This window comes from Brassica napus, chromosome A1, assembly GCF_020379485.1.
Source record: "Brassica napus cultivar Da-Ae chromosome A1, Da-Ae, whole genome shotgun sequence".
Classification (NCBI taxonomy): domain Eukaryota; kingdom Viridiplantae; phylum Streptophyta; class Magnoliopsida; order Brassicales; family Brassicaceae; genus Brassica; species Brassica napus.
Window position 1 is genome coordinate 8,158,414 of NC_063434.1, and position 20,227 is coordinate 8,178,640.

Here is a 20,227-nt window from a genome sequence, read left to right on the forward strand (position 1 = left end):
TATGTCTCTATGTCACCTGATATGTTATTCTCTGACTCATGACGACCCAAAAACACTCTCAAGAGATTCTCACTCCTATATAAAATCAACTTCGAGTGTTGTGTCCATTTCTCATCGACCCTTGCTATTTTATAATGATCTCCATATTTACAAAACCGTAGTTCGAATATCATACAAGAAAACCATGAATATGGACAGCTTTCATTGTTTTTAGAATTGTACTTATTCATTTTCAAAGCATAAACTTGATCACAAGTTTATCTTCTTGCATTTTCTCCTAAACATAAACTTGCTCATCAAGTGTATCCTATTCAATCTCAACATCTTGCATCCACATGGTATTCACCACTCCGCATGCCTTATGTAACACTGTCGGACACAACATGTGTCAGTGGTTTCGTAAAGACAGAAACCTTAAGTTTATTCTTTTCCAGCTCAGCATCTTCCAACATTTGAATTGATGTGCTTGGCATATTTTACCCAACAAGCTTGCACATCACCTCCATAACGCAGAGCAAGAGGTTTGGTGCAATGCGTGTTTGTGGGTGTTTGTGGTATTCGGAGGAAAATATACATTAATAGTTTATAGTGATCAGTATAATCATGCTTAAGGAATGATAATTTATAACCTATGTATTAGGTATGCATGAGATGCACATGGAGGGACTATGGATGTTTAACCAAGAGGTAGACGAAGCCTTATTGCGAATGAAGTAACATACTTGGTGTCATGCTTTTTGTTATCTTCAAATGCAAAAGAATAAGAAGAAGACAAACTGTAATGCGTTGCATGTGTACAGGAAAAAAAAGTGTGAGTTGTAAACTTGCAATTTACGAAAAAAACAACAGAGAAACAAAAAGAAAACGCAACAAAAAAACATTAAAATATGGCTGCTGTAAATTTTTTTAAAAAAAGCGACGGTTTGTATAGAATTGTGATATACGATTGGAAGTTGTAGAGATGATGTTTTGTACGTCTAGTCATAAAACATCACCATGCTTGTCTGTCAGCAACTAAGCGTTTGATATAGTATCCCATGCATAATTTTTTTTCCATTGGTTGGGATCGGTTAGCTACTTAGCTGGTTCGGTCTCGGCGTCTGAGATGTGGAGGGTTTTTTTCTCGCCAGGCGCATTATTCTTGGTCCGTCACTCCGTCAGTTTAGTTCCCGATTAAACCGGTGCTTTCTTTCATCCGATTTTGGCTTTGTAACCACATCTAATTTCTGGTTCGATTCGATTAAATAATCTAATTTTATTTTATTTGATGTCAACCCCGGGTTGCTGTAAATTTGGTTACGATTTAATGCTGGTTTAAAAATCACTGTACGGACACCCGTAAAATTGTATAGGTTACGTGAAAAAGAAAACAGTATTTAAATCTACATTATTAAAATTTTGTTATAGATTAAAATTCATTAAGATTCGATAGATTCTATTCCTTACAAATGTAGAGTTGCTTGTTGTCTTACTACTTACGACTCTCTTCTACCTTTTTTCCTCCTATTGCCGTCGGTTGAAATTAAACAAAAAAAAAAAAACAAAAAGACGATAAAGGTTGAAGAAGAACAATCAATCAATCAATCAATTGTCTTCTTCGTCCCCATGGAAATCGAGGTCTCGAGCTCGGCTCATGGTACCGTCGATTTGGATAGTATTCGTGTAAAGCGGAAGACGTTGCAGAATCTACTCGACGATTGCCAGAGAGCTCTCGAGCTGCTAAACCTCGCCGATACTTCTCCCGGCGGAGATAAAACCGAAACAGGTGGTTCCGGAGAGGATAATAGCAACCTCGTTGGCTCATCGGAGAGGGAAGAAGAAGAGTTTCCAGGAGATCCTGAAGCCGATAAAGTATATGCTTCTATACCCTCACCCTCTCTGAGCTTGTGACTCGATCCTTGATTGTTTTGTGTTTATGTTGTTATTGTGCAGTTCTATGATCTTATCAAGTCTAGAGTTGAATGTCATGGCTTTAGGGAGAAGATAGAGCTAGCTCAAGTTTCACTTGCTGGTAAGATAAGTCTTGCTTATTGGTTGTAGAGATAAAACTTTTTTTTTTTTTTAAGTTATTGAATTTGGCAGAAGAAGAAGGTAGCTCTTGGGACGTAGTTAGTGAAGATGATATATTGGGTGTGGTTCAAACGGAAGATGATTATGTTGTTGTTAGAGAAGAAGATATAGCTGATGGTATTGCTTGTTTCATGGCTACTTATTTATCTTCCCTTAAACAGACTAAGGTACGTTCACTAAGGCCTATCCTCGTGTCTGTTCTGTTTCATGTCTGTGTCATCAACTTATTCTTAGTGTTGGCTTTGTGTAGGATATATCACCTGATCAGCTTCAGAAAGGTAATATCTTTAACCTCCATGTGTCACAATTAGAAACCTAGCTCTAAAATCTATCCTTATCAAATAGTTTTAGTAGATACTAAGAGAGTTTGTTTATGAACTGCGGTTGTAGCACTCAGCACCATGTTTTCAGTGAAGAAGAGAAAGGGGAAGCTTCGTAAAGCATGGGAAGGAAGTAAAGTTATTTACAACGTTGCATCTTGGAGCGCAACTGCGATAGGGTACATGATACATCACACACTCTTTTTTTTTAACACATTCCTTCTCTTTAGTTTGTATGAATGCTTCTTAGTTTTTCTCACAAATCTAATTTATCCTTTTAACTCTCTTTTTTGACCACAGGATCTATCAAAACCCGGTGATCCTGAGTATTGCATCCAAAGCCTTCTGGGTGTCTTGCAAGGCCATATCAAAGCTTGTCTGAATTGTCTCGCTCACGTGGTGCTCATAAAGTTACAACACTCTGCAATGTTTTATATCAATTTAATTTATATTTGTACATATGCCTTTTGTTTGATTCTTATTCTCTGTGATGTTTACTCTCAACATGCAATGTTAAAATGATTAGTTTGATCTCATATTCGATGTGCTTGTTTCTGAACTATCGGCGTGATGAAATTTCAATTCTGAAAAGACTGAAAATCCTGAAGGCGATATCCCTTATATATTAATTGAGAAACATTTGAAAAGATGTAACCTCAATTTTGTATTAATTAAAAGATGCCCCAATGCATAGGTGGCATTCAATTAGGTAGTCAATTACATTCAATTGAAAAATAAGTAGGTCCACATTCGATTTTTATATGTTGTTAGATACATAAGTTGGTCAAACTATATGATATAATGATATGATATGATATTTTCTTTCCTTAAATAAAACCTACGGAATTACCATAAATGACTAATATATATATGACAATTAATGAGTTTAATAATAAAGATTTGATAACAATGTATATCTCCTCCATCATTTTTTGTTTAATTTTATATTATTAAAATAAATTAAACAATCAAATTAGCTATAAAAATAAAATTTAGATTTTTTCGTATATGTCATATTTTGAATTTTTAAAAACGATAATAAATGACTAAAACTATTAAAATTATTATGTTAAAAATTAATGATCAATGGTTTAACATTTTTATTATAAGAAGATACACATGATTTTAAAACCATATGAGTAAAAAATATCATTTAATAATAAAATAAATATATATATATATATATATATATATATATATTAAACACTATATACCATAAGATTACATAAATATTTTAATATTAAAACTTTCAATGAATTTTCAAGAACATTTATAAATTATAAACTTATTAAAGATTTCAGATTGAAAATTTTGTTATCGATGATTTAAATATTTTGTTATAAAACGATATGAACGATCATAGAACCGTATGATTATAAATTCTTATTTAATAAATAACTATACAAAATATACTATTCCTAGAAAAATAGGTTGGTCCATCTTAACTTATATTACACTTTTTATTAAACTAACTATCGAATTGATAAATAACGTACCAAAAATTGTTTTGCACTTTCCTTAAATAAAAGCTACGATACCTAATATGATTAACGTATATGTGAAAATTAATTATAATGAATAATAAATATTTGATAACAATTTTTGTATCATAGTTCTTTTTTTAATTTTATATTATTAAAATATATTTAAAAATCACATTAAATATATAATAAAAAAATTTATAATTTTTCTTATATGTTATATTTTGAATTTTTCAAAACGTCTATAAATTATTAGAAATTTGAAGATCCCCACTCAAAAAATTTTGTGATCAATAGATTATTTTTTTTGTCATAATAAGTTACAAATGATCATAAAATTGTATTAATATGAACTTTTATTTAATATTATAAGAAGATACACATTATTTTAAAACCATATGAGTAAAAAATATCATTTAATAATAAAACATATATATATATATATATATATATTATACTATATACCATAAGATTACATAAATATTTTAATATTAAAACTTTCAATGAATTTTCAAAAACATTTATAAATTATAAACTTATTAAAGATTTCACATTGAAAATTTTGTTATCGATGATTTAAATATTCAGTTATAAAATGATATGAATGATCATAGAACTGTATGATTATAAATTCTCATTTAATAAATGACTATATAAAATATACTATTCTTAGAAAAATAGGTTGGTCCATCTTGACTTACATTATATTTTTTATTAAACTAACTATCGAATTGATAAATAATCTACCAAAATGTTTTTTGCACTTTCCTTAATTAGAAGCTACGAAATTACCTAATATGATTAACGTATATATGAAAATTAATTATTATGAATAATAAATATTTGATAACAATTTTGGTATCTTAGTTCTTTTTTTTAATTTTATATTATTGAAAGATATTAAAAATCACATTAAATATATAATAAAAACATTTATATTTTTTCTTATATGTTATATTTGAATTTTTCAAAACGTCTATATATTATTAGAAATTTGAATATTCTCACTCTGAAAATTTTGTGATCAATAGATTATTTTTTTGTTATAATAAGTTAAAAATGATCATAAAATATAACGCATATGAATTTTTATTTAATAAATATTCAAACTAAATAATATATATATATATATATATATATATATATATATATATATATATATATATATAAACACTAATGATTTAAAGCAACAAGATTGGCTGATCAATTTAGTCGTCCAGTTGAAATCTTTCAAAAGTATGTGAAAGACTAAAGTCAAAGTAAATATGGATTTAGAATAGTGGTTATATTTTACTAACCAAATACAAAAAAAAACCGAACCGAACCGAAACCAACCCGATATCCGGATTGAACACCCGTAATCCAAATGAAGCCAAACTATTGTTTCATTCTCCAAAATATAACAAAAATAATAACTTAATCCCGCGCAAGGCGCGGGTCTTATCCTAGTTAATCATATAATCTTCACGTTCACTAATCATCAGCAATGAACCATCTTTACATAATCAGACATAGTTTGGTGTTGTTAACGTCCAACGCAGGGACTTGTTTCTTCTTTAGCCTTTGTTTATCCAGCTTTCCCAGAGGTTAATTAGATTCCTTGAATTAGTCAATAGTCAACTTTAATAAAGAGTTTTGTATTCCACTTCATCGTGTTGTTTCAACTCTTATCACAACTCGTACCAGTCTTCTAATATATGGACACATTAGTATTAAAGAAAAACGTGGTAAACTAACCATCGTATTTTATTTTGTACCCAAAGCTATCTGAAGGTTTCGACAATTTGCTCCACCAAGCAAAATACTTGCAGCTTCAAGCAGAAGAGCAAATGAGATCTGATCCTTCTTCGAGCATTTTCAGTAGTAAAAAGACTTGGATTTACTAACTGCAGTGTCCTTGCAAAGAATAGAGCGAACTTCCACAATAGATCTCGGAGGCTCCAGGTCTTGCTCTTTTAACGAATTGCCTAGCAGCTGCTGCATCTGTGCTGCAAATGTATCGTCCAATATCTGCAGCCACCAATAATACACATATGAGGTCAAGTCTTTAGAGTCGTACAATCAAAACTTAATGGCAGTTTCCATAGGGTTCTTACAGAGACGGCAACTCTAGAGCCTTTGTACCAAGCTCTGTTCTCTTTCCTGTTCTCCAAAAAGCTTAAAACAATCTGTCATGCGCAGAAGAAAAATCAGATCTCCAACACCGCAAAATATCACGCGAGACTGTTAGAATAGTTACCTGTCCCATACGATCCCAATATCCTCGGGACAATGCGATGAAGACATTCGTCTCACAAACCGAATGTAGATGGTTCACTGTGTTGGTGAGCTGCTCCTTCAGGTTATGCATTTTGCTTCTGATGTCCGATTCTCCAACACTTTCTTTAGAATCCTGAAGAATCTTCTTCAACATTGTCGTCTTTTGTAGCTTGCTCTGAAAAAATCAAAATAACTGATTACAGCACATGCATTTAGTAATGGGATTTAACAAGAGTACAAAACATGGACTCACATTTTCTACCAATTTTTCGACCACAGCCTGAAGGTAATTTCGAAACTTGGCTCTGAGCATCACTGTCACCTCGGAAAGACGATCTCCAGGAGCGGCGTTCCCAACATCAGGAATGCATGAAGACCACGATTTAAATTGAGCCTCTATTTTTGGCCTTATAACATCAAGCATTCTCTTCATGGAGTTTAGTAGAATGCCCAGCTACACCAGCAGATAAAGAAACCCAGCAGATAAAGAAACTTCTCAGCAAAACAAATCTTCCTTTCACAAAATTTAAAGAAAAAAATGTAGAGACATTATGCTCACCTCATCCGGGACTGTATATGCAATCACATTTCTTTTGGTCAGCTTCTGGACATACTTGAAGCTTAACTTTTTTGGAGCCAAGTTTTCTTTGAGAGGTGCTAAGACGTCTGCATACTGCTTCTCCAGAGCTTCCACAATTGCTTTTTCAACATCAGCAATAGCCTAAAGAAACACAGTTTATGTCATTCTATTCAATCCTATTTCTTAAGATCAAAAAATTAATTGCTAATCCGGTAATCCCTGATTATGAAAATCCCTAGAATCCAAATACGCACCATAGATATACTGAATACACAAGTAAATATTTTCAGAGTTGCGAATCAAAAGGCGTCAAGGAACACCTAAACTTACACTCTCAAGAACAAAGATATATTCCGGCCATCTAGAAATGATAACTTGATAGTCTTGAATGGTCTCGTTCAGTCTGGTGTACATTTCATCAACAAATGGGGTTGTTGAATGCTGTGTCCTGACTCCAGACCATTTTACCTGATAAAATGACAGGTTTCGTAATGAAACATAAAAGTTAGCTTCTCAATAAAACGTCATAAGCTGAGAAGAATGAAAGATGAGAAAAGTATGGATCAACTTAATTTACATACGAATCCAGAACAACACCCACATCCAGCTATTCACATGAATCATAATTCACACAGTAAATATATCTCTATTTGTGTCTTTTTCAGTTAAACTATATATTTGTGTCAAGCCTCAGCTTTTGTAACATATTAATCTTCGCAAAAATACTTTTGCATCTCCAAAATAAAAGATAACACACAGAGAATCCATATATATATACCTTATCAAGTTTACATGATTCAAGTAATGAAAGACGCCTATCTTGAATCCAAATCATGATATATAGGTGGAACAACTCTTTTGCATCAACACCGCCTTGGATAGGACTGTAAAATGAAACATGAAACCAGTCAAAACAATTGACAAAAAAAAATCAAATAGTTTAAACGACCTACCTAATGTTCCAGCTGGAAAGATCACGTTGAAAGTCTGCAGTTGCAATCACAAGCTCTGCAACTGTTGGTGAAGGACCAAAGGGCGGACATGCAACAAGGAATGCTCGAAGTCTGTTGCTGAGATCAGTGCTATATATGGACGCTGACAGGTTTGGAAGGTCAAGAAAGCTGCATAAAACAATATAGCAAACATTGGTCAATCAACACCTGCACGAAGATGCTACAAGGCCCTTAGGTGCGGTACACATCTAAACATGTCAATCACATAAATTTTTATACTATAATGGTACAACATTGGCTCAAATATGACAAATAACACATGAAGGCAATAGTATGGATGAGGCCAATTAGGTATAACCAAAGACTAAAAGAGAAGCTAAGGGCAGGAGAAAAAGTTCTATCAAATCTCTGGAAAAACTTTGCCGTCTAGTTAAGATATTGACAAGTCTGTCTATTGAGCGATGAAAATATTGCCAGTTTAGCACTACTATGAAACTAAAGAGCTTCTGAGTTGTGACCAAGTAACAGTGTTTACTATAGTAGACTAGGGTTGGTCAGCAAAGAATATTTTGGTTGAAGATCTACCTGAAGTCGGATATTTAGGAAAACAGTAGCATTCAATTATCTTTTGTACCAATTATTTAGAAATAGCTGAATAGAAGACTAACTGAACATGATTTGTCATACTAACCTGGGAAGTATATCTTGATTTTGGATCTCAATATCAGTATAAATCTCATTCTTTACATTCTTGCAGACCATAGTCATTTTCTGGTAAGCAGCCGACATTGCAGAAGGATCCCAAATATTGGGATCACTGTTGTTTGTAACAAACTCATCTGTCTCACCCATATGCCTTTTAGATCTCTTCTTTGCTGCTGCCTATCAAAAGCATTGATGCCAAATAGATGAGAAAAACTAACCAATAGTAAGGTAAGGCAATTAAGAGGTTTCATGCTATACCTGGAAGTAATGACAAAGATTAGTCTGATCCTCGGGAGACAAGATATCATGCAGAAGCATGTACAGTTTAACAGCAGGAGTGAGTGCTGGCGCTGGAACTCCTGTTGCAGAACTGACTACATTATTCATTCCAGAGAATGAGGACTCGTCAAGAGATTTGTAGTTCTCGAAGACCAGCTTCAGAATCTGCTCAATTTGGTCCTTGATTTCGTTTAGGATCCGATTCTGTTGAAAGCAAAGAAAAAAAAAGGAGGTTCAGAAGCAGAAAGCGCATGTGTAGGACAAGACTATTATGCTTTCACAAGAACAAAAAAATCAACAGCAAACAGAAATAACTTGGGTGATATGACGTAGTGTTTGATGCTTAAAATTGCTACATGAGCAACTACGTGAAGTCTAACTATGTCATTCACCATTGCATTGCATGCACACCTATGAATACGACGGTGAATAACACAATAATATTGCTAATGTGGTGCAATGAGTCAGGTATTATGATCAAAGTATATAAGCTATCTTTGGAGTCAAATCCTATTCTTGGCAAAGAAAAATAATAGATGACTGCGGATTTACCTCTTGATGACTCAACGCGCTCTTGCCATTTCCTTTCATGATGACAGGCGTTAGCAAGTCATGCACCAATTGGAGACAATCGGAAGTCGGTGTAGCGACATCCATCACATATGACAAGTACCTTAAAGCACAAAACAAGTAAGATAGTCAAAATGGAGTTATAGCATGTCTTCAAATGACGAGATAGAAAAATAGAAAGTTTGTACGGTATACCTGAGCTTAGTGTAGGTATCTGAAATCCCATAATAGGAGGCAAATTCCCCCAAAAGCCATTTCCATGACCCATATAACAACAAGTTTCTTTGCTGAAACCGTTGCATTTTCAAGGCCACTTCCAGGACTAGGTCATATGCGACTGTTTCCGCAACAGAACCACACTAAAGAAAGAATAAAAAATTATATACCAAAATTTCTGAGCACTATACAATAATTTTGATATCTGTGTTCGGAGACATAATCTACAGAGGATACACATACTTCAAATGGAGGATGGATTTTCAATTAATTAACATAGAGAGGAGCATGAGCTCTTAGACAACCATAACGCTCCCATCTTTTAATAAAATTGCTAATGAAAAGTCTAAAATCAACAACTCTTATAATATAATATTTACTGGTTAAATCATCTAGTTACTATCAACAAAAGAAGAGTTTGTTGTTGTTACGATCAACAAGGTAAAAGTTGCTCAAAAGGAAATGGAACACTGGAGTGTCTCTCAGTCTACTAAAAAGAGATGCCAATCCACTAACAGGAAGCAAAAAAAAGTAGAGAGCATCAAAGATACCAAATATAATGATAGGTAGCTAACACACCTTCAAATGGCTGTTATCATCAAAACTTGCTGAATAGTTAATATAGAGCTGGAGTTTCCCCACAAGTTGATGTTCTGGCTCACGAAAAACAGACCACCAGCGAAGTTTCTCAGCCTGTATGCATTCTTCATTAGCAGCAATTGAAACGTACTAACATAAAAAAAAAAAAACGTAGGTAAAAATTGCTCACCGAATCTTCAGAAAAATTAGCTAGCTGGACAAGCACACGCCCAAATTCCTTCCCGTTTGAATCAAGTATTTCAACAATCAGATCATCTCCATGACTATCAGGAAAGCTGTTGAAATTCCATGTACTTTGTCAGACACCACAGATATGGAAAGCTACCCAAAGTGGACTTGAGAGAGGGGAAAGAGGAATGTAGAAAGTACATACAAAACATGGTCTTCACCGGATCCGGGTTGCATCATAATGGCCTCATCTTCAGTTAAGCTTTTCAATCTTAACCTACATGAGTATGTTTCTGAATGACAGGACCAAACGGATTATTTATAAAAGTTCTCACATAAAAAAAAACAGAAAAGCAGTGAACTGGGGCAGTATGGATGACATAACTTTCACATACCTTGGACAACATCATAAGACGTTGAACTATTGCGTAGACTTGTGACACCAACTTTCAGGAGACCAGAAACTTGCTTTAAGTACTGTGTACTGGCATGTACATATCCTAGGCTTTGACGTGAAAGAGAAGAACCATTTGCTGGCACACGAACATGGATCTTCCTTAGAGCCCGCCATCCTGAAGATATGCGTGTTGATAAATTGGAAAAGTGAATCCGGATTTTCTCAAACTTTATCAGCGATGGCTTCAAAGATGATATACTACAACCGGTTGGAGCATCCAAAACGGTTTTTACACGTCGTACTGCAAAAGTAGACAAGTTTATTACGCCTACTGGTTACAGGATGGCAGCCAAAGAAGCAGATGGAACATGGAAAGTTTACCTTGCACCATCATTTTGCCAATGTTTTTCTTGGGTTTTGGTGCAACTCCCTCGTGCGGAGCTTGTGAAGATTGCTTCACCAGCATTTCCTCCTCCGATTGCAAAAGGAGTTGCTTCAACCTGTTTTTCAGTTTAAACCAAAAATTGTTATTCAATAAGTGCTTGTGAGGCATGTGGATTTCGAATTCAGTTTGTATAAAGCAATATAAAATGTCTACAAGTAAATAATATACTCACCCGAATGCTTCTCGTAAAAGAGCACATTCATTTTCCAAAAACATGGGAGCCTCCATGCAGCCCTTTGCCCAGGCATTAAGGCAAAGGCGTACACATGCATCATAGGAAACCACAGCATGCCATGGCCCGCGAGCACTGTAGGATACACAAAAATACGCGGCAGTGTTTAAAAATAATCAAACTTGTTTACTACACTGATTGAAGATAACACTGGGGTTTCTATGTTTCTATATTAAATTTCTGAAGCAGTAAACACGCTAATCAGAAATCCTAATTACCTTGCATGAAAATTTGGCAGCCGAGCTGGATGTTGATCAGATGGCCCAAATGACTCAGAAGCAGCACTAGTTCTACAGGAACAGAAGCAAAACGTTACAATGGTTTAGCAAAATTCAGAATTCATTTTAATAAAAAAGCGAAAATAAACGAGAATACCTAGTAAAATGGCCAGTCCTTTTACTTTCTACACAATCTTCTGTTATGGCTTCTGAAACTTGAACGCCTGAAGTCGCTGGTTTGATTTCTTCAGACTCCTCTGCTGCCCCTGAAAATGGAGGGGCACTGGGAATATCGCTTACTTCTTCAGAAGAAAACTTGTCATCAAGCTCCTGCAATATGAAACAACATTATGAGAATAACAACAATATAGAAACAAATCACATCCTTATTATTCCACCATTATATAAGTAAAACTAAACCAAGACAAGCAATTATCCTCTGATGTAACATACATCCACAATAAACGAAAAAAAAAATTGCAATTTCATCTTTTCCATATCTAGCATCTTATTAGTCATCGACTCATCATAGCTATACGAACAAAGAAAACTCAATAATCATACGACACCGTATTGGATCCAGTAATGATGCTCTAGGATCGGAGATTTGAACACAAATGCGAGGAGATTCAACCTTCTCGGCGGAAGCTCCACCGTCCGTAATCGGTAAGTGAGTTTCAACCCTAGACACACCGCCGTCAATCCTCCTCCCATTCGCCGCCGCCGGAGGAGAAAACTGCGAGCTCGAAGCTGAATCCGTCGATTCATCCTCCTCCTCCGTATCAGTATCATATCTAGGCTCCGTCTGTCCGCGTGCAGCCACGACGAGAGTGTCTCTGGAGGAGCTCACTTCGGAGTAAGTATAACAAGACGAGTTCCTCCCGTAGCTACGGCCCACGCCGCTGGAGACTCTACTGTTCTCGGGAGACGAATCGAGGGAAACGTCGTCGTCGGAGTTTACACTCATATCGTCTTCGGAAGCAGTGGCGTCAGCATCGGGAACAGGAGCTGAGGCCGATTCGTTGCCGTTAAGGACTTTTGGAGCGGGTGATTTCAATCGTTCGTTGGAGATCATGGTGTAGTTTGATTGAGGTGAAGGAAGTTGCTAAAAAATGAGCTAATGAAGCACGAGATTGCTATGGAGTTTAGAGATCGAGGCTAGGTTTTGCGGTGGAGGAGGTGAAGAAAGCTTAATCAGGAAGCTTTTCAGGGGGAGGAGCTATGGAGAGAGAGAGAGAGGATCCAAATCTGTGAATTTCAAATTGATTTTTGTATTTTTATTTTAGTTTTGGAAATCTTTTTTTGATACTTTTTAATATTCCAAAAAAATTTAGGGAATTCAAATTTGGGAAAGGGGTAGAGAAGAAAGGTAGACCAGTTGGTGAGACACTCGAAACGGCGTCGTTGTGGCCCATGAGCTTGTTGTTGATGGGAGCATAACGGGTAGTAATGACGTGGGAAAGCGATTATTATTAAATTTGTTCTCAAGTGTAACGTTACTATATTTTGTTGATTGTTAAATTTAGCTACAAAACAGGTGGTGGTGGGGACATATCGAGAGATGTCTTGTTTTCTTACGCACGGCAGATCAACCATCTTTTTTTGTCAACATATTCCAATTCGAATTTTCAAAGTGGTAAGTGGAAAAACTATTCACTTGCTTGAATTGTAATACTAAATATACACTGTAATGGAGAAGGTTTGTTGAGCATCTGTGACCATTCTTATCTAACTCACATGTGAAGTTGCTTATGCTTTTTATTTCTTTACAGAGATGCAACAAAATAACATCTTAACCTGATTGGTTGATGAAATCCTCCAATGTTTTCATTACAACAACACACTTTTCACTTTCTGAAAGAAACTTTATTTCAAACAAGTGCACAACTGTTTCCTGCTCTTTTTTGCATTCTTTTTTTTTTTTTCCTTTTCAAAACCATAGTCATGGCAGAAATAAAATAAAAATAAAACCGAGAATGTGACTCAATTGAGTTTCGATCATAGTGCTGGGTTTTTCACTATGCGTACATGTCATCCACATTGCACTCGCCCAGGAACACTTTAACACTCCTTGGCGATCCGCAGCTTCCTTCAGCTATTAGAACTCTATCATTTGCAGACATGTGCGCTATTATCTTGTATATCATCTCAATCTGCACAATTTAAAGATAAAACTTATTTGATATGTCCATTCAAAAAGTTAGTAATGAAATGTTTGTTCTCAAGGAGTTGGACGTTACTTCCTCAGGAGCATGGCAACGATCAGCTATCTCGTCCAGTGTCAGTGGCTCTACTGGATCTTTACAACTGCAGGCAGCAAAAGAAGGATTAGTATATAAGACTCGTCTCTCTTGACAAAGATTTGAAAAGAGTAGCAACAGGCATGGTCTGGTTCTTACCTGGCTTCATTAAGAACTGACAACACACGCTTTTGCAAGGCCAGTACTTCTGCTGCTGCCTTTTTACCGGCTTCCACACCTGCGACCGTTGTTTATTTTCCAGATTCAGTAAACATTTTAGTTGGGATATTACAAAACATTGGGGTAGAATATCTCTACCGGGTTGGTGGTAAGCATTAATGTTCACAAGTGAGGCATATAACCCGACTGCTCTTTCGTAAAGAGCTATAAGAGCCCCAACAGATCTTGGTGTCACTTCCTCGATAGTAACACTAATGGACTCTCTACCGTTTGCATATAAAGCAGATCTAGTTCCCTGCACAAACTCAAAACAGTTCCATCAGTGGTTCAAGTACAATGAGTAAAGAGTGAATACTACGAAACAATATTCTTGAATCAGACCTGTAGCATCCCAAAGAGGTAGTCTCCACAAGTGACACCTGGCTCAAGATCCCAATCATGACCTGGGGGTCTGTCACGTAGCACTTCTATAAAGGTTGCAAAGAAATTGTGCACACCCTCTCTCAGCTGTTGAATGTAGCTAATGAAATTCAACAAATTAAATACTGTTGTTTAAAGAGCTCCTCTGTAGAAAATATATATGCATTTAGGAAACTCACGCGTGCTGATCAGTGCTGCCTTTGTTTCCATATACAGTTAACCCTTGATTAACCTGCATATTCAAATGACCGGATCACACTTATAATAACAAGGTTGAGAAGATCTTCCATGACGGAGGGGTAACAAATTCAAATCAATCATGCACACAAATTATTAAGAAAGTATCAAAGATCTTCTGATTCTTACGAGTGGGCACTAATTGCATTGCAACACCAATTTATACTTCTCAGGACATTTTAACTGCTCATGAACATTCATTCAGGGTGAAAATTGAAGAAAGAGAATGCTTACAGTGTTACCGTCAAGATCAAACTCCTTTCCTAGTGATTCCATGACCAGCTGCTGCAGATACCGGCTAAATAGTAATAAACTATCCTTGTAAGGAAGGATAACCATATCCTGTAGAAAAAAGAGTGCAAAAGGTCAATAAAAACTCAATCTCCTTGCTAGTCTTAGACATTCTTGAGAGAATTGAGGAAAAATACCTTGGAACCAACACCGTCAGAAGCCCAGTACCAACACATTGCTAAAAGCGCTGCAGGGTTATTCTTGAGCTGAAAGAAATTAACAGGCGAGTCAGAAAACCCAACCATGTGATATGGTTCATAATCTTCAATGAAGCAGTTCATACATAAGCTACAACAACTAAGACTTACAGAATTTGTCCTAGTAGCCTCATCCATTATAGCAGCACCAGCAAGCATCTCTCTAATATCAATCCCCTATACGATGATAGTTCATTAACATACATAAAGCACCTAATGATCCTACTAAGTCTAAGCATTATGTATCAGTACTTACCTGTAGTGCTGCTGGAAGCAGACCAACCGCAGACATTACTGATGTTCTTCCACCCACCCAGTCGTACATAGGAAATCTAGCTAACCAACCTTCAATTCTCGCCGTGTTATCCAGCAACGAGTTCTCTTGTGTTATTGCAACACCCTGCATAAGCATACATCGAGAAGTTGCTGCTGATGAACTACAGTTGGGAAGAAGTTGAAGCTAATCATATGCAAATACATCTGAAGGTAGTCCAATGATCCATAAGAAAGACCTGAGATCAAAACCTGTTTTGCGAAGTTCAGACCAGCGTCACGAAATGCTTTCTGTACTTCCAATAGTCCATTCCTAGTTTCAGGAGTACCTCCACTCTAGCAAAAAAGTCATACTCACCAATATCAGGACCAAGTAGTATCATATAAACAGTCTATGCACACAGCTGAATAAAGTACACACACCTTTGAGATGACAATTACTAAAGTTGAGGCAAGCTCCGGCCCAAGTTGTGCGATCTGATGATCTATTCCCGCAGGGTCGGTGTTGTCAATAAACCTTATCTATCAACAGTCAAAAAATAAAGAAGAGTCATAACAAGTAAACCAAAACAAAAACTGAGACTTTCAATATAGTACACAACAAATTAGACTCTTTGAATCAGACAAAGCCAAGAATCAGATACCTTCAACGGAGGATTATCAGGAGCTAAAGCTTCAGCAACAAACTGAGGCCCAAGAGCAGAGCCTCCAATGCCTACAGAGAGTATCTGAGTAAAACGACCCGCAGGAGAAGATGGTGGCTTTATCTGTCAAGCAAGCAACCAAACAAGATTCAAACAGTGAGCTAAGTAAAGACTCTGCATTGCAAGGCGTGATCAAGTAATAAACCTTGCCAGAGACTATGTCATCAGCGAAACTACAGATCGAATCAAGAGTGTTCTCGATCAACGTCTTTAAACCCGGCCTAGGAGCGAGACCAGAGTTCCTAAGCCAGTAATGACCAACCATCCTCCCTTCATCCGGATTCGCTATAGACCCTTTCTCAAGCTCCTCCATAGCCTTAAACGCAGATTTGAATCTCTCCTCCATATCGACCACGAACTCGTCAGTGAACCCGACGCGGCTGACATCGAGGTACAGTCCAATGTCCTTCTGCTGGTATAGCCAGTCGAGGTAGCGTTTCCAGAGCGCATCGGGGTCTTTGATAAGCTCCTTCTTGGCTGCGGCGGAGGCGGCATCAGAGTGAGAAGTGTCGGAGCGTGACGCGGAGAGAGTCAACGGTAGGTGTGTTGTTGGTTTGGAGGTGTGCGGGAAAGAGAAGGAGTCTCCTCTGGTCGTCGGAGGAGACGTGAATGCTTTAACGGTGGACTGTTTGAGAGAAGGAGAAGAAGAGTAGAGGGTTGAGAGAGAGGCCATCTCGGAGACAGCGATGTTTACGAGGGAAGAGAGAAACAGAGGGTATATTTGGTTTATTCGGGGGTATCTTTTTGAGTTTTGTGTGTTTTCCGGTTTTGTTTGATATTTGTAGAAACCAAACTAGTGAAGAGAGATGAGTTTTGTCCTTTGGTGGAAGCGAGCGGTTCTGCTTAGATTACGATTCACGAGCTATACGACTATGCCAATGCTTCAATATCTACTACCTCTGGACCTTGGCATCATATTCTATTTTGCACGTGGCCCCGCCGTTTCTATAACTAACGCTTGAATTCCACATAAATTAATGTGGAGGTGGTAGACCAAATGATTTGTGATTTCTATCAGGTATCCGATAATAACATATTTAGAGTTAATGTGAGTTATTGTAGCTCAATCGAGTCAATTTTTGCCGAAAAACTATAGTGTTGTAACCCTATTCGTCTCTACTCTCTAACCATGCCAATAGTTAGATTTATATCCATAGGACCGTGTACTCACAGAACAAGCGTGAAGATATTCACAGAACAAGTTGGATGAGTTCCAAGCAGATATCAAAGATTCAAAGTGTAACATTGTCAAGAGGAACACCTTGAACCCAAAAGAAACCAAGAACTTAACCAAACTCGGTAAGACGCTGCCCAGTTGACGCCTAATTTGAGTTTTGGAGTATGTTTAAGCTTGCTATTTCTTAAGTGAATGGTTAGCATAGTACTGGTTTAGCTGCCTCAGAGCAACTTCATTCACTAATTATCAAAAAGTTTTTTAAGATTATAAAAACAAAACTTTAATCGATTTCATAATATTATGATATTTTAAAGAGTAATTTAAGCGAAAAACATAAAAAGATGTGGAAATTAGGTATAAGTCCACAAAACGTAAACTGGGCCAACGTGGGTATGCCAAACAGTGAGAAAAGACCGGAGTAACCTTCACGTTTTGACTTCCAGAGTTTAGGTTACATGCTAACTCTGACAGCGGAGATTTAGAAAGATTTACGGAGATCTAGAAAGATTTAGTTAAGATATCATTATATTGTCTCGGTAAATGATTTTGTAACAGTGCCTTCAGAGATACGAGCCGGCACCAGGAGATCTCTGACGAAATCGGCGTAGCAAGAAACCAAATCAAGCAAAAGATTCTCCGCCTCTACATACGAAAACTGTGTAGTGATTATATTGTCTCTCTCTTATCTTTGGGAGTGTCTATAAAAGAAAGAAACCGGCTCTACGAAATCTCAGTCACGGAAGTCTTTCTCCAAACGAAAATTCTAAACATTCGAAGATCTTTCCTCTGAGGTCAGTTAGCTTCGAAACCCTAATTTGTTAAGTCGCATTGATTTTTAACAAGGAAGCAATGTGTGTTACATTATTTTACTCTCTGAAGCTGTTTAGATCGTTGTCAGAGTTAGGGGTTATCGGTTGAAACTCGTTAGGTTCACTTAGATCTTTGGCCAAAATTATGTAAGAATTATATTCGAACCCTAATCATTGGACTCTCATTAATTAATAACTAGAAATATGTTTCAGTTCCATTAACTGGAGAAAGATTTCCGTGACTGAGATTTCGTGGAGCCGGTTTCTTTTATAGACACTCCTAAAGATAAGAGAGAGACAATATAATCACTACACAGTTTTCGTACGCAGAGGCGGAGAATCTTTTGCTTGATTTGGTTTCCTGCTATGCCGATTTCGTCAGAGATCTCCTGGTGCCGGCTCGTATCTCTGAAGGCATTGTTACAAAATCGTTTACCGAGGCAACATAATGATATCTTAACTAAATTTTTCTAGATCTCCGTAAATCTTTCTAAATCTCCGCTGTCAAAGTTGGCCTATATAACCTAAACTCTGGAAGTCGAAACGTGAAAATTACTCCGGTCTTTTCTCACCGTTTGGCATTTCCACGTTGGCCCAGTTTAAGTTTTGTGGGCTTATACCTAATTTCCACATCTTCTTATGTTTTTCGCCTAATTCACTCTTTTAAAAGATTTTTAGTGTTTCAAAAAGTGTAATATGTTTCTGTTAAATTTAAATTTTGAAAACTATTCGACAATTTATATTTACAGCATGTTTAATGATTAGTTGAGTTATTTTTAATTATGTTTTTGGAGAAATAACTTTGCTTAATCTTTTTTTTGACATCAATAATTTTGCTTAATCTTTTTGTGCTATAACATCAGACATTACGCAACATATGGAATAGTAAAATAACGGGCCCTAAAATAACATTAGAGTATTTCAAAAACCTTATGTTGGGCGTTCAACCTAACGGTAGCTACAAACCTTTTGTTAAAAGCATTCACTACAATGTCTCCTAAAAGACTTTAAGTGTTCTGGGAGGTATTAAGATTAAGCCTAGAGAAACAACATTTGTTGAATATTGTCTTGTATGTTAATAGAGTCAAACGGTGTAACGAAGCCAAAATGATTCAACTGGACCTAAACACATATAACAGTGTATTAAGAGTGTAACAAACTGTGGTGCCAGGTTTATCTCACCAGCTACGGAAAATAAATTTAACAACAACCAGCTCTTGTCTATAGTCGAAAAAAAACTACGGACATCGGTTCAGAACTTATTAAATTCAAAGAAAAAGAATGTACCAAACTTAAAGATGTATATTCTATTATACCAACAATGATTAATGGAACAATTGGAGTACGAATGACAGTTAAGTTGAACACGTTGCACTGACAAGGTCAAAAGATAGAAGAAAGTTGGTCACTAATACCATATTAAGAATATACCAAACTTAAATTTTTATATACAAGTATGAATGAGTTGTACAAGTATAAAGCTGAGCTGCACATATAATATTAGAGCGGAGTTATTAGCTTATTTAAAAACCGGTTCCTAACTTTTTTTAGTTAAAAGTTAAGAGACGATTTCTTATATTCCGTTAAAAATCTCTATTAATCATGTTCTTAGTGTTTTCAAATTCTCTTGTTCAAGTATGAAAACAATGTTAGATTCAGAAATAAAGAATGTATTTAGTATTTCGTAATTTGTCACTTATTACATAAGAGCAACTCCCACAGTAAAACCGATGAAAGTTTCTAAAAGAAAAAGAAAAATTAATATTATAATGTATTTATCATTTTTAAACAGTTGAAAAGTTTTAAGAGTGACATCTGTTACTTTATGGTGGAACCGAGTTCTTAAAATGTCGAAACAAAAACTTTTCATGCTTTTCTTTTATATTTTTCTTATTTTTTGTTTTACTTTTAATTGTTAGAACTCTTTTCAATATATACCGTTGAAACTGCTCTAACAAGTATAGTCGTATGTTGCAGAGGAGTTAGATTGTCATTTCATTAATTTAAATAGTATGAAATATTAATTCCATCAATTCCATAACTATTCAAAGTAATTAAAGAAAAAAATATTCTTTTCATAATTATGATTTGGAATAAAAGGAATGAATATATTACATTTTTAACCAATTATATCCATCTTATCCCATCAAGATTTATTCCTTGAATTCTATTTCATGTTACCATTTACATCAGTGCTGTGCTGCAC

General features: G+C 35.9%; 3 protein-coding genes across 4 annotated transcripts; 1 reads left to right on the plus strand and 2 right to left on the minus strand.

Annotated features, from left to right (window-relative positions):
• Positions 1-1,469: 1,469 nt before the first annotated feature.
• On the plus strand, positions 1,470-2,926 carry BNAA01G13970D. 2 transcript variants are annotated; one of them, XM_048741702.1, is made up of 6 exons: positions 1,470-1,851; positions 1,933-2,011; positions 2,080-2,237; positions 2,321-2,348; positions 2,461-2,569; positions 2,691-2,926. In XM_048741702.1, the coding sequence occupies exons 1-6, from the start codon at positions 1,606-1,608 to the stop codon at positions 2,770-2,772; spliced, it is 702 nt and encodes a 233-aa protein (XP_048597659.1). In that variant the 5' UTR covers positions 1,470-1,605; the 3' UTR covers positions 2,773-2,926. The 2 variants fall into 2 exon arrangements, with proteins under 2 accessions (XP_048597659.1, XP_013739321.1); XM_013883867.3 differs by having other exon boundaries at positions 1,471-1,851; positions 2,083-2,237.
• A 2,558-nt stretch (positions 2,927-5,484) lies between these two features.
• LOC106442148 lies at positions 5,485-12,795 on the minus strand. Its single transcript, XM_048741708.1, has 21 exons — positions 12,128-12,795; positions 11,651-11,823; positions 11,494-11,565; positions 11,216-11,350; positions 10,980-11,098; positions 10,597-10,899; positions 10,407-10,494; positions 10,203-10,308; positions 10,013-10,126; positions 9,413-9,576; positions 9,200-9,320; positions 8,627-8,851; positions 8,355-8,545; positions 7,664-7,831; positions 7,489-7,594; positions 7,041-7,178; positions 6,690-6,851; positions 6,384-6,584; positions 6,111-6,305; positions 5,968-6,039; positions 5,485-5,881 (listed from the first exon to the last, which is right to left on the minus strand). Exons 1-21 carry the CDS (start codon positions 12,566-12,568, stop codon positions 5,729-5,731), a joined length of 3,447 nt encoding a protein of 1,148 aa, XP_048597665.1. The 5' UTR covers positions 12,569-12,795; the 3' UTR covers positions 5,485-5,728.
• Positions 12,796-13,278: 483 nt separating this feature from the next.
• LOC125578575 (glucose-6-phosphate isomerase 1, chloroplastic-like) lies at positions 13,279-16,798 on the minus strand. Its single transcript, XM_048741709.1, has 14 exons — positions 16,181-16,798; positions 15,976-16,098; positions 15,755-15,853; positions 15,584-15,667; positions 15,315-15,458; positions 15,170-15,235; positions 14,999-15,067; positions 14,805-14,912; positions 14,513-14,565; positions 14,295-14,433; positions 14,052-14,208; positions 13,893-13,971; positions 13,734-13,800; positions 13,279-13,646 (listed from the first exon to the last, which is right to left on the minus strand). The coding sequence occupies exons 1-14, from the start codon at positions 16,706-16,708 to the stop codon at positions 13,512-13,514; spliced, it is 1,851 nt and encodes a 616-aa protein (XP_048597666.1). The 5' UTR covers positions 16,709-16,798; the 3' UTR covers positions 13,279-13,511.
• Between the last annotated feature and the right edge of the window lie 3,429 nt (positions 16,799-20,227).

What these genes read in the sequence shown, in the direction of transcription:
- BNAA01G13970D (XM_048741702.1), top strand. Translation starts at nt 1,606, where the DNA reads ATGGAAATCGAGGTCTCGAGCTCGGCTCATGGTACCGTCGATTTGGAT. An exon ending in AGCTCAAGTTTCACTTGCTG is followed by an intron (nt 2,012 to 2,079) that starts GTAAGATAAGTC and finishes TATTGAATTTGG; the next exon opens with CAGAAGAAGAAGGTAGCTCT. An exon ending in CTTCCCTTAAACAGACTAAG is followed by an intron (nt 2,238 to 2,320) that starts GTACGTTCACTA and finishes GGCTTTGTGTAG; the next exon opens with GATATATCACCTGATCAGCT.
- LOC106442148 (XM_048741708.1), bottom strand. Translation starts at nt 12,568, where the DNA reads ATGATCTCCAACGAACGATTGAAATCACCCGCTCCAAAAGTCCTTAAC. An exon ending in AATCATGTAAACTTGATAAG is followed by an intron (nt 7,179 to 7,488) that starts GTATATATATAT and finishes TCATTTTATCAG; the next exon opens with GTAAAATGGTCTGGAGTCAG. An exon ending in GCTCTAGAGTTGCCGTCTCT is followed by an intron (nt 5,882 to 5,967) that starts GTAAGAACCCTA and finishes TGGTGGCTGCAG; the next exon opens with ATATTGGACGATACATTTGC.
- LOC125578575 (XM_048741709.1), bottom strand. Translation starts at nt 16,708, where the DNA reads ATGGCCTCTCTCTCAACCCTCTACTCTTCTTCTCCTTCTCTCAAACAG. An exon ending in ATGACATAGTCTCTGGCAAG is followed by an intron (nt 16,099 to 16,180) that starts GTTTATTACTTG and finishes CTTGCTTGACAG; the next exon opens with ATAAAGCCACCATCTTCTCC. An exon ending in TAATGCTTACCACCAACCCG is followed by an intron (nt 13,972 to 14,051) that starts GTAGAGATATTC and finishes CAACGGTCGCAG; the next exon opens with GTGTGGAAGCCGGTAAAAAG.